Source organism: Staurois parvus, unplaced genomic scaffold (assembly GCF_062004578.1).
Source record: "Staurois parvus isolate SC_StPar_1 unplaced genomic scaffold, SC_StPar_1.0 ptg000287l, whole genome shotgun sequence".
Taxonomy (NCBI): Eukaryota; Metazoa; Chordata; class Amphibia; order Anura; family Ranidae; genus Staurois; species Staurois parvus.
Window position 1 is genome coordinate 30,661,015 of NW_028318083.1, and position 12,441 is coordinate 30,673,455.

The 12,441-nt window shown below is 38.2% G+C and overlaps 1 protein-coding gene across 2 annotated transcripts in view; it reads left to right on the forward strand.

Moving 5' to 3' along the window:
- The window catches only part of MBP (myelin basic protein), a 214,064-nt gene that overhangs the window by 181,422 nt on the left and 20,201 nt on the right, over positions 1 to 12,441 (forward strand). For both annotated transcript variants that reach the window (XM_089682358.1, XM_089682359.1), the window contains exons 4-6: positions 10,196 to 10,330; positions 10,899 to 10,934; positions 12,338 to 12,367. In XM_089682358.1, the coding sequence (XP_089538484.1) occupies positions 10,196 to 10,330; positions 10,899 to 10,934; positions 12,338 to 12,367 (201 nt within the window). The remainder of the gene's footprint in view (positions 1 to 10,195; positions 10,331 to 10,898; positions 10,935 to 12,337; positions 12,368 to 12,441) is intronic.

Here is a 12,441-nt window from a genome sequence, read left to right on the forward strand (position 1 = left end):
CTCACAAAGGTAGGGGCATGATGGAACTTGTAGTTTGGCAACAGCTGGAGGGCCACCAGTTTGACACCCCTGCCCTAGATCCTCCATTTTTCTTTCAATAATATTTAATATTTTAAAAACATCAGTGAAGAAAACAACATAGCATGTAAATTACAGGCATTTAAAAGATAACTAGTGATAAGTGTATGAATTGTTAACAAATAATGTCCTGTGGAAGGAAGTGAGTAAGTCATAAAAAAAACATATTCAAGGTAATAAATATAAATTCAGAAGACATTTGAATTGGGAGGGTAAATTAAAACAAATATTTTCAAATTCCTAAAGGTGTTGAAAAAAAAGGATAGGAAAAAAGGAGAAAGTATAGATCAAGAAGAGGATAATTTAAGAAAGTAGTGAAGAAGAGAATAAGTGCACAATATTCCAAATAAGTTATTATTGTTTTTGGTAAGATATTGTACCCAAGGCTTCCATGTTTCATTGAATAAAGTCATATTATTATTCTATATATCAGACAATTGTTTTGTTTATCATGATCCATGACAATCCATGACATAGACCCTCCATTTGATCAATTTATTGAGTTCTTGATCATTTTGTCATGCATGTTCCCATTAACAGCAATTATTGTCAGACTTTTGTTCGTTTCAAAACTGTTTCTCTCCACATACAAGCCTATGGAAATGAAAAAGCAGCTTGTACATGGTCAGGAGGAGGTCAACTATCAAATGCACCTGTCAAAAAATTCTAAACTGAAATTAAAAGGGTGCTGTATTTGGCCATTGAAGCCCATTGACATTGGTCCTTGATACTGACCCTTAGCCCAATGCATGCTAATGCATCAAGTTGACATCCATTGTTTTGGCTTAAGGTGCATCCACTTGCCCTCCTGAGGATTTACCCCCCTTCCTGAGCAGGCCATTTTTTGCATTACTGTGCTGTATTATTTTAGCTGACGATTGTGCGCTGCAACACTGCACCCAAATGGAATTCACATCATTTTTTGCTACAAATAGAGCTTTTATTTGGTGGTATTTGATCACCTGTGCAGTTTTTATTTTCTGCGCTATACAAAAAAAATGACCGAAAATTTTTAGAAAAAAAACAATATCTTTTACTTTTTTCTATTAAACATGTCCAGTAAAAAAATTTTGAAAATCTAATTTCATCATAAGTTTAGGCCAAAATGTATTATGCTATGTCTTTGCTAAAAAATAATCCCAATACGTGTAAATTAATTAGTTTATGTGAAAGTTATAGAGTTTACAAATGGCGATATATATATACTGGGATTTTTTTTTTCACTAGTAATGGTGGCGATCAGCGACTTATAGTAGGACTGCGGTGGGAATTCTGACACTGGGGGGAACTGACTTGGTGTCACTGACATCCCCAGTGACACCAATACAGTGACCAGTGCTAATGAAAAGCACTGACAATGTACTAATGGCACTGGGCAGGAAGGGGTTAACATGTGGGGCAATCAAAGGGTTAACTGTGTGCTGTTTTACTGTGGGCTGTGTTAGTGCTTTCAACTGTAAGCACACTGTTTTGTATGGCTCTGCTATGCAGAGCCATCCAAAGCAGTGTGCATGAGCTGACAGGGAAAACAACTCTATTGTATGGTTCTGCTATGCACAGCCATACAAAGGAGTGTGCAGGAGCTGACACGGGAGAGAACTCTATTGTTTACATACAGTTCTCTCCCTCTGTCGGTACTGCTTGGCGATCACCGGCCAGGACCTGGTGATTGATTGAGAGCCGCGGCCACGAATAGTGCCGGTGGGAAAGCGGTTAAAGCAGCCCTTTGAAATTATAGGCAAAGAATGCATTGAAGTGTTACTCAACCCACAACAGTATTATTATACAGGACATATATAGCGCCAACAGTTTGCTCAGCGCTTTACAATATAACGGGAGACAATACAGCAACAATACAGTTCAATACAAGAGGGATAGGAGGGCCTGATCCTGGGAGTTTACAACAGTAAAATTGGTCTGTATATGCAGTAAAGCATGCTTGTTATATTCACTGTGGAACCTAAGGGGTTAATCCTCCACATTGTTTAAAAAATGCTGTTTGATCCTGACTTTTCTGATCTTCCTCTTCTTCCAATGTCTCCCTCTTATCTTCTGATAAGACATATCCTGTGGAGACACTCTGCACATGCTCAGTTTAGTGTGTATTGCTAGAGTTTTTTTTTCTTGGAAGAGTGCATGTGATCAGCACAGGGCCAATCAGCACTGTCCAAAAAGAGGTCAGGGGATTTGCATCCTCCTACAGCTGAAAGTAAACTCTTCCAACAAGCTTTAACCAGTGCTTTGCTGAAGTCACAAGACTGCTCTAACTGCTGATGAGAAAAGGTATTTGGCTGCTTATATTTACTAAAATAATTGCACTTCCATGTTGTGTGTACTGTGGGAGACCAGATATAGTGAATGCAGGGTCCTGGGTTTAGTAACACTTTAAAGTAAAAAATGTTTTTAGCTGTAGAATCACTTTAACAGATGTAAAAAAACCATACTTTATGTATAGCAAGAACATGTGTAACACACATGCGTATATAAAGTGTTGACCTGAGTAAGCCTAGGGTTCATGTCTGTCTAAATATTCACATGATATTGTATAGGTAGAGAATTACATGAACTCCTGAGAAGGGACACATTCTCTATGTCAGCTAATGAATGGTTTTAGAGTGGCTGTGATCACAGGCTTGAGATCTAGGGCACACAGCAAGATGTGAAAGCTAATATCATTGATATTTTGTTTTTACCCTAGACCTCTATGTCTCCATGGTGTTTGCACAATGTGAATGAGGGAGGAAGAAAGAGATCTGCTTTCACAATAAACCAGGGCAACCCCCTGATGTGAGCACAGCTTTTATTCTTACTTTAGCCTTACTGAAGAGGAGTGACAACATTCTTTTAATTTAAATCTTTCTACATACATTTTCTTTCTCCACCGAAAGACCTATCTTTTTTTTTTATATATTGTCTTGATGGTATGCTGTATGGGCAATTTAGACACACTGAATACTTTCTAGGGTTCCTTTACACCATATGTTAATATTAATAGGGGTTGATATTAATTGGTTCAATACATAGATTATACTAATTGACAACATAAAATACCGAGAGCAACCTAAAAAATATACATAAGCTACCCTTAAAAAGTTCACATAGGATATTATTGAAAAGATAATAATTGTGTTGTTTCCTTTCTAAAATAACAATTTTTTTTTACAATTTTCAGCATCCTCAGAAGCAATCTTATTTATGCTATCACACTACACTTGGCACATGTTTAATTAATTGCTTATCCAGATATACATCTCTTGAAGAAGTTCAACCTTGAGGCCAAACTTCTAACTAGATGATGAGTCCTTTTAACATCTGTTCCTGTTCTCTTTGATAAGCTCCATGAATTTAATCTCTGTAACTCACATCTCAGTTACAAAAGGTGACACTATAACAGCGATAAAAGGACAGATCTGTCACTGACGAGTTACTCAGCTTCTGCAGCTATAATATTATAGGGCAGTTATGCAAATGTCAATAAGCAGTGCCCTTCCCCAAATTCATAACTAAATGCAATAGCAACTACGGAATGATGACTTTGCTGCCAAAAAAAGCACAAGGTCCTTGCTCTTTAGTGGGGTTAAAACATGTCCATAAGGATTGATTCTCTGATCTATCACTTTAGATTTGTCCACTATATTTGAATATAATTAACCATGGATAGCTGTCTTGACCTTAAGAAGTAACTTTACTTGAGTGCATGACAAGGTTAAACTCCATGTACAAGAGAGAATAACATTCTAAAGAAGGAAAGTGTAACCTTTATCACTCTCTTCTGCTATAATGAGCTAACAGTCATTTTGATATAAATGAAATCAAGCAAGGGGTTCAATTATTTCACATATAGAATAGTAAAATATGGCCTGCTCTTGCTTATATATTTCTTACATTTAAAAAAAAAAAATAAACACCTAAAACTTTTATAACTGAACAAATGGTTGAAATAAAAACACAGGAACTGGTAAACCTGCCAAAGGATTGGTAATCCTGATCAGCTAGAAATGTAACCAAAGTGCCCCTTGCAGACCGTGCAGCTATTTCTAAGAATTCACATTTTCTTTCTGCTGTAAAAGGGAACATGTAGTGGTTTTCTATTTGTTTTAATATTTATGGTCAAGACTAAGAATTAATATTTTTTTTTCTGTGTATACCAAGCCATCAGTTGGTGCTCTTTGCTTCCCATCATGTGTATGCAAGGCTCCCTTTATCTCTCCTTTTGAAGAAAATCCTGTTTTTTTTATTACAGGACTTGCTAGTTCAAAGTGCAATTTGCGCCTACAGCTGAATGGAGTTGATTTACTAAAGAGAAATAGGCTGTTCACTTGGTAAGGAAAGCTGGACTTGCAAGGTAATTTTCCCCAGGGCTTAGTGAATGGAGTGAAGTTCTGCTGACTTCCATTTTTCAAGCATGTGCAAGCACAAATGCTGTGTTTTTTCCCTTTCACGTGATTTGGTATTATTTGCAAAGTGAAATTTCACCACATTTACTAAGCTCTACAGAAAATTCAATTGCAAAGTGTAACTTCCCTTGAAAAGTGAACTGCCTTTTTGCTTTAGTAAAACATCCCCAATGAGTCATAGGACCCACCTCATATTACCCACTCCCTTGCTCTGTTCAGACAGCTCCTGTCAGGGCTCTGGGTATGACCAGAGGTATGTGAACTGACGCAGGGAAACACAGGCTTCAGATATGTTATAAACAATATAATTTATTAACACTAACAATACAAAACACAGTGCAATACTAAAACATAAACACAGTGCAAACGAACCAAACCAAACCACCCACAGATAACAATACATACAATGCAAGCATAGTCAGGCAGGCCGGGTCAATAACAATCGGGCAGGTAGGAACAGGAGGAGCAGGCAGAGAGTAGTCAGGTCACGAGCCGGGTACAGCAACTAACGGGCAGGTAGGTACAGGGGGTCAGGCAGAGAATGGTCGGGGGTCACAAGCCAGGGATCAAACAGGAGAAGTCTGCAGAGGTCAGGATCAAGCAGGGTCGGCAACAAGTCAGTCAGGCAGGAACAGGAACAGGAATGCAGGTAACAAGATACAGGGGCCCATGGAAAAACACACACCAAGGCCCAGACTGCAGGTCTGGCCATCCCTTAAATACACCTCTGTAATCAGCTTCAGGTGTTTGGCTGACTGCAGGGTTGAGTCTGATTGCTGAGAGCACCCGCTGGCCAACCCTGGTACTGCAGCCCACAAGGCAGGTGAGTCCCACCATTAGTGGCAAGTCCATTCCTGACAGCTCCATATTAAGTTTTGGCTTGATTTTGAATGCAAATGGCTAATACTGTTAAAACACACAACCCATGATGCACAGTAAATCCAATGCTAATATTTAAAAACATGAACAAAATGAATTGCATAAATAAAATCATACAGAAATCACTATTAAACCAGTTGTATGAATGGGTCTATGAACCATCCAGCCACTCAGCATGTTCAGACAGCACTGCGCAATGCAATAGATCCCTTCTGGTCTAGGATGACTGACCCTGCATTCCCTATCGTGAATTCATTTGTGGAATGGATTATAAGGCTAAAAGCTACAGACACACTGAATTTAGCTAATTATTGAACTATTTTTATCTTCATCTTGCCGACTTTGGGCATGCTACGGCACATCTTAAAAAAATTCAATAAAGTACCTAGCGTGTTTGCAGTACCCACTGTCCCCCCATGGCTCTTGTTCTAGCTGCTGAAGGCACTGCTGTGAAAATATCGGCTGCTGAATTATGTCTGTTCAGAAGTACTAATTAGAAATGCAATGGAACATTATGGTTACATTATATTCCTCTATTCGTCTGCAGTTCAGAGGAGTGACTTTTGAACTGCATGTGATGTCAGTAAAATGTAACTCTACCAGTAAAAAATAAATTAATAATTGTGTTCATATTTAAATCTGAGCTCCAGGAATTCAGCCACTTTGATAAATGTGCAGGCATACTAGGGGGTTGTTTTACTAAAACTGGAGAGTGCAAAATCTGGTGCAGCACTACATAAAAACCAATCAGCTTCCAGGTTTTTTGTCAAAGCTTAATTGAACAAGCTGAAGTTAGAAGCTGATTGGCTACTATGCATAGCTGCCCCAGATTTGGCACTCTGCAACTCTAAGGTTTTTTTTTGCTAAATTTTGTTTTCTATTTTTTCAACCCTTCATTTTTTTGTTTTGCCTTTAGAACATGTGCAACATTGAAAAATATTCTCCTTTATTTTATTTGTAAATAACCTTGCAATGCTACCTACCAGAGTATTCTTTGCAAAGCACAATGTACAGTAATATTTGTATTACTTTGTTACCTTAATGACATTGACAAATCAATAGGTCCATAGCTGAAATGTAAAAATTACAGGATATACAGATGTGAGAGCTGAAGTAGTAATTCCTGTAGTTCAGCTATAACAAAACACAGGTTAACAGTATCACTGTCCTAAGTCTTGAATCAACATAGTTGGGCACCAATTCACAAAAAGAACATTGGGGAACTGGAGAAAGTACAGAGAAGAGCAACCAAACTGATATGAGGCATGAGGAACTGAATTTATTCTCTCTTGAGAAGAGGAGATTAAGGGGGTTATGATCAACATGTATAAATATATCAGTGGTTCATATAGTGAACTCGGTGTAGAGCTATTCACCCTGAGGTCATCACAGAGGACAAGGGGGCACTCTTTACGTCTGGAAGAAAAGAAATGTAATCTCCAAACACGGAAAGGTTTATTCACAGTGAGAGCTGTGAAAATGTGGAATAGACTCCCTCAAGAGTTGGTTCTGGACAGCTCAGTGGATTGTTTCAGAAAAGGCCTGGATTCTTTTTTTAGATACACAGAATATAACTGGATACTAACATTTATAGGTAAAGGTGATCCAGGGAATATCTGATTGCCCCTCGGGGGATCAGGAAGGAATTTTTTTCCCTGCAGGAGGAAATTGGATCATGCTTTGCTGGATTTTTTTGCCTTCCTCTGGAACAATTGTGGGTATTGGATTATAACTTTTTTTTTTATGGTTGAACTGGATGGACTTTTGTGTTTTTCCAGCCAGACTAACTATGTAACATTATTCTTGCTGTTACATTCCTAATTTATGACCCGTTTCCCTTCGGTTAGCAGCACATAGAACTTTGAATAAATGTAAGGTTTAAAGCTGAACTCTAGACACAAAAAAACACTTATAGACCAGGCCCTTTCTGGCACTTTTTGTTTACATATAACAATCAATTTTTTTATGTCACATGATATTTGCGCATCGTTTTTTTTTGGTAAAAAAAATACACTTTTTTTATTTTAATGCAAAAAACACAATACATTACTCAATTTTGTGGTAAAATATAAAATATGATGTTACGCTGAGTAAATGGATACCAAACATGTTATGCTTTAAAATAGCGCACGCATGTGCAATGAAGACAGACTACGTCAATTTTACTATCCATAGGCGATGTTTTAAAAGCTTTTACAGATCACACTTTAGATTTCCAGAGGAGGTTTGGTGCTAGAATTACTGCCCATGATCTGACATTTGCGGTGATACCTCACATGGGTGGGACAATCACTGTTTGCGTGTGTGCAGGACCGACGCGTGTGTTAGCCTTTGCACGCAAGCACAAGGGAGTGGGGGCACATTTATTTTTCAAATTATTTTATTTATCTTTTTACACTGTCCCTGCAAAATAATTTTTTTATCACTTTTATTACTGTCACAAAGAATGTAAACATCTCTGTGACAGCAATAAGCATGTCCGATGTACTCTGTATGGAGAGATCTGGGGTCAATAAGATCCCAAATCCATCCTCCACCCTTAAAAGACTGATGTGATTAAATGCTTTTCTGTTTTAAAAATGGCACAGTTTAGTTCTAAGTAAACCGGAAGTGATTGCAGGTCATTATACATCAGGGTCATTTTATTATGACAGGGCCGAACAAAGTTTATCCAGTTTTTGCTGGGCTCTGTGACCAACTGGCAGTACAGTCAGATGGTCTATCGGGACTCCCAGTGGGATGGAGGATCCTGTTAAAGCTGCCGAATACAGCTGGAGGGGGGAGATGCCCCATTCTGCTGCTTGTAATAGCAATCAAAAGGCAAGTTATTATTATTATTATACAGCATTTGTATAAATATAAAGGGAGACAATACAGCAACAATACAGTTCAATACAAGAGGGTTAGGTGGACCCTGCTCCTTGGAGCTTACAATCTTAGCCACTCTGATTGCTATTAAAAGAGAGCTGACCGTTGGCTCTACAAAATGGTCCTGGGAAGATGCCCGTAGCTGCAGGCATCTTCCCAGTACAACCACTTGAAGTCCAGTGATGTACCAGGTAAGTGACTAGTTGGCAAGTGGTTAAATACAATCCTAAATAGCCACAAAGGCTATAAACCCACATTGTGTACACCAAACACCTTCGCAAACTCAGATATTACAATATAAACATAGCAGGTTTATCATGGCTGTGCTGTACATAGCCTGTGCAGAAAGCAGAGCTGTGGGGGGGGCTCATCAGGACCCACCCACCACAGAAAAAAATAGGAGAGGGTGGAGACAAGACCGGCCACACTGCACGAGGAGAGAGCAGCAGTGACTGGTCTTTATTACAGGAAAAGGCAAAGTACAGGAGTTGTTCAGAGGTAGATTACTGCACAGATTTGATGATGATTCAATGAAATACACAAAGCACACCAATAATCAACTAACAATACACATGCTGCCAGGGGCGGACTGACCATTTGGAAACTCGGGCACTGCCCGAGGGCCCGGGGTCAGTAGGGGGCCCCATGAGATGCCCCTGGTACCTTTTTCATAGGCTTTTTTGAGTTTGGGCAGGACACAGGGGCCCAATGATCGCCTATTGCCCGGGGGCCCCATGAGTTGTCAGTCCGCCCCTGCGTGCTACATATATTTAGACATTTGTTTTAAATGGAGTTTGGCTTTAAGGTTCAAAGAACAGACGATAGGGTAAAATGACTTGGTAATAACCTTGGTAACCACACAGCCTTCTAAATGACTTTTGTTTCACAGTTCAACTGGTATTGTATTGTTCCAATTGAGTATTATATTGAAATTGATTAAAATAAACATTTTTGTGTGTTGGCAGTAGCCAAACAGCCATAAGGTAAGATCTCTCCTAGAAATTCAACTATTATTTAGACAACATAAATAGTTGGAATAGAGATATCTATACAGGTAGTTATTTTTAGGGGTTTTTTTGGCTGAATTTAGTTTGGAAAATGTTAAATGAGACTTCTGTAGCATCTGAATGTTAAAGTGACCATGCAGACATGAGTCCACTTTGCAGCTATGAAAGGCTGATACATGAATGCCTACTTGTACAAATGCTGGTGCTTGTGTTTTCCCATACACCACACCTTGCATCTACCATCATGGTGGTGCAGTTGGAACCAGTAATCATTATTCCTGATGCTTATCCATTCATCAACAATTCTGATGCTCCAGAACTCACTGGAAATGATGTTTACTCACTGATGCTCCAGAACTCACTGGAAATGATGAATAGGACAAACATTACTAAAGGCAAATAGCCTGCTCAATCTGCAAAGAGAATTCCCCCTCAACGTAGTGAATGAGATGGTGTGCTACTGACTTCTATTATCCAGACATTTGCAACCATAAATACTTGTTTATTTTCCTTGCACTCGATTGGGTATTTGTTGCAAAGTAAACAGCTTGTTTGCCTTTAGTAAATCAATCTGTTTAGTGTAGCTGTCCTCTGTTCTTCCTCATAAAGCCAAGAGTTTCATGCATTGAGTGTTCTGATACTGACATTGTGCCCCATACTGTACGCTTTTGAACTTCTTGCCTTAACAATTCTACAGTCTTGTTAGTGCTGAAACTTATCATCTTGGTAGCAGTGATGGTACCATTTTCACAATCTGTATGGCCAATTACATTTTTGGAAATCTGTTCAAACCAAGTGTAGAAATTGATTTTTTGTGTTTTTCTGTTTATGCAATTCCATATATGCATTATATCAGCAGTAATTGGTTTCTGTTTCTTTGGACACTGAGGGTAGCATGGTCACTAACATATACAGGATATATATTTAACTATATTTTTGCTGACATTCCATAATTTTTCTTTTCAGGATGTTCACCTGTCCAGATCCCTGTCCAGATCCGGCTACCTCTCATCCTCTCCCCAGAGGTCTTACCAGAGGTCTTACTATGGCCATGGTAGATATACTGATGACAACCCCGTTGTCCACTTCTTCAGGAACATTGTAAGTGTTCAAAGAAAAAATGTCCTATCTTGTAGACAAGCCAAGAAACTATTTCAGAAATTTCTAATGAAAACAGAAAACAATCAACCGTTCTCTGAGATACCTTTCTACCTGATTTGATTTAGAATGACTCTGTAGAGACTGGTTCCTGGTTCATGCATTGGTTGGTGCCTGAGCTGTAAGCACCAGGGACAGATTTCCATCACTGAAACCCATATGTACACAACCTTTAGTGCCTAAAGCAAAACCATTTGCTAAGTTCTTGTTTTGCCTCTACCTCCTATAGGCACAGGCTTACTATGTAAGTAGATCCAGCCTTTGTAATCCCTGTGGTCTGAGAGTGGTGGTTGGCAGACACGGGAAGACATTTTGTGCCCATTACTGCTATACAAAGCATTTTATCAAACTGTAGTGAACACTGTAGGTCAGCAATGGCTGTCTGCGACTTTTTGAGATGGTATCATGTGCAATAAGTAATGTCACAACAAAGTGTTGCTCTCATTTGTTTATGTGATACTATTATAAATATATCTACCGTTATTGACTTTTATTTCATCCCCACTTCTAGGTGACACCCAGGACTCCACCACCTTCTCAACCAAAGGTAACTATTTTATCCAACAGAATCTGTTAATGTATTTATACAGTGATTATGCTGGGGTGACAACCATATATATAAAAAACAAAACAAAAAAAACAATTCAATCTGTATGCAATCTGTATTTTTATCTGTTCTTTGTTTTATGTATAATTTAGAAGGAGGCCTTTTCATATCACAGATATCATCTGCAGGGATTAGAAAGTGACTAAAGATACATCCGCCTCATACATTTTATCCATCTTTTGTCTTAAAGTCGGTTGGTTAATCTGATCTTAAAAAAAAATATGGTGTTTTTAATAATCTCATTTATTTACTTTCCAATGTATTAAGTTCAGAACAAAAACTATATTAAAAAAAAGAAAATTAGGTAAATATGAAGTATTAAACATGAATATTTCAATACCAGCAGCTAGCACTGCAAGGATCTTTTAATGCTTTCATGTTTACCTGTCCAACATTAGTTCAGTTTTCCTTTTACAGTAAAAAAAATGTAATACCTCCAAAAGAAAGTAAAATTGGCACAAACCATTAGTTCCTCTTTGCACATGTGTGTGTGTGCGAGCGTATATATATATATATTTTTTTTTTTTAATTTGTTTTTTTTTTAGGGGAACTAATAGTTTGTGCCAGCTTTCACACAATGCTCGAAACTTGATGAGAAATGTGGGTGTGTGTGTATATATTGTATATGCATTTTCATTGATTTTTCTATATTTAAACATTTTCTGTATTCTTTTGGATAGTTCAGTTATCATCTTATCTTTAATTGGTACTTTGTGTAGATGCTGATTGAATCACACATCAGGGTCAATTTACTGAAGGCAAATATACTGTGCATTGTAAGTGCAGCTGCTCCAGAGCTTAGTAAATTAGGTAAAGCTTCACTTTGCAAAGAATACCTAATCACATGCAAGGAAAATAACAAAAAGAGCATTTTTGCTTGCATGTGATTGGATGATAGAAATTAGCAGAGCGTTCTGTTATTTCAGAGCTTCCATTCAGATCTAGAGTAACTGTACTTGTGGTGTAAAGACTATTTGTCTATAGTAAATCAACCCCATAGACTCATTGAACCTGTTAGAGATTTTTGGCCTTGCGAACCCAGTCCCCCTCTCCTGCCATCACCTCCTCCTCCATCAGTTTCCAATTGCCATGGCCTGTATAATATAACGTAGATGGAAGGTGGGTATAATTGGAATTTATGTAGAAACATTTTTCAATAGGAGTTCCTGAGGGGTGTGCGAACATTTAAAAACATAAACATCATTCTACAATTCCATATACATTTTAGGTTGTGATATTCTGAATAAAGCAGTTAGACTGTATGTGAATTGTGGACTCCATATTCTTTTATTGGTCTTTGTACACAGTGATCATGTTATCATTTCTGTCTCTTCTATATGCAGAGAGGATTGTTCCCCGCCAGATTTAGCTGGGTAGGTGATAAATACATTTTCATTTTCAGCCACTCTGGTCACCTGCACCAATGCTCTGCAGTATCATTCCTTCA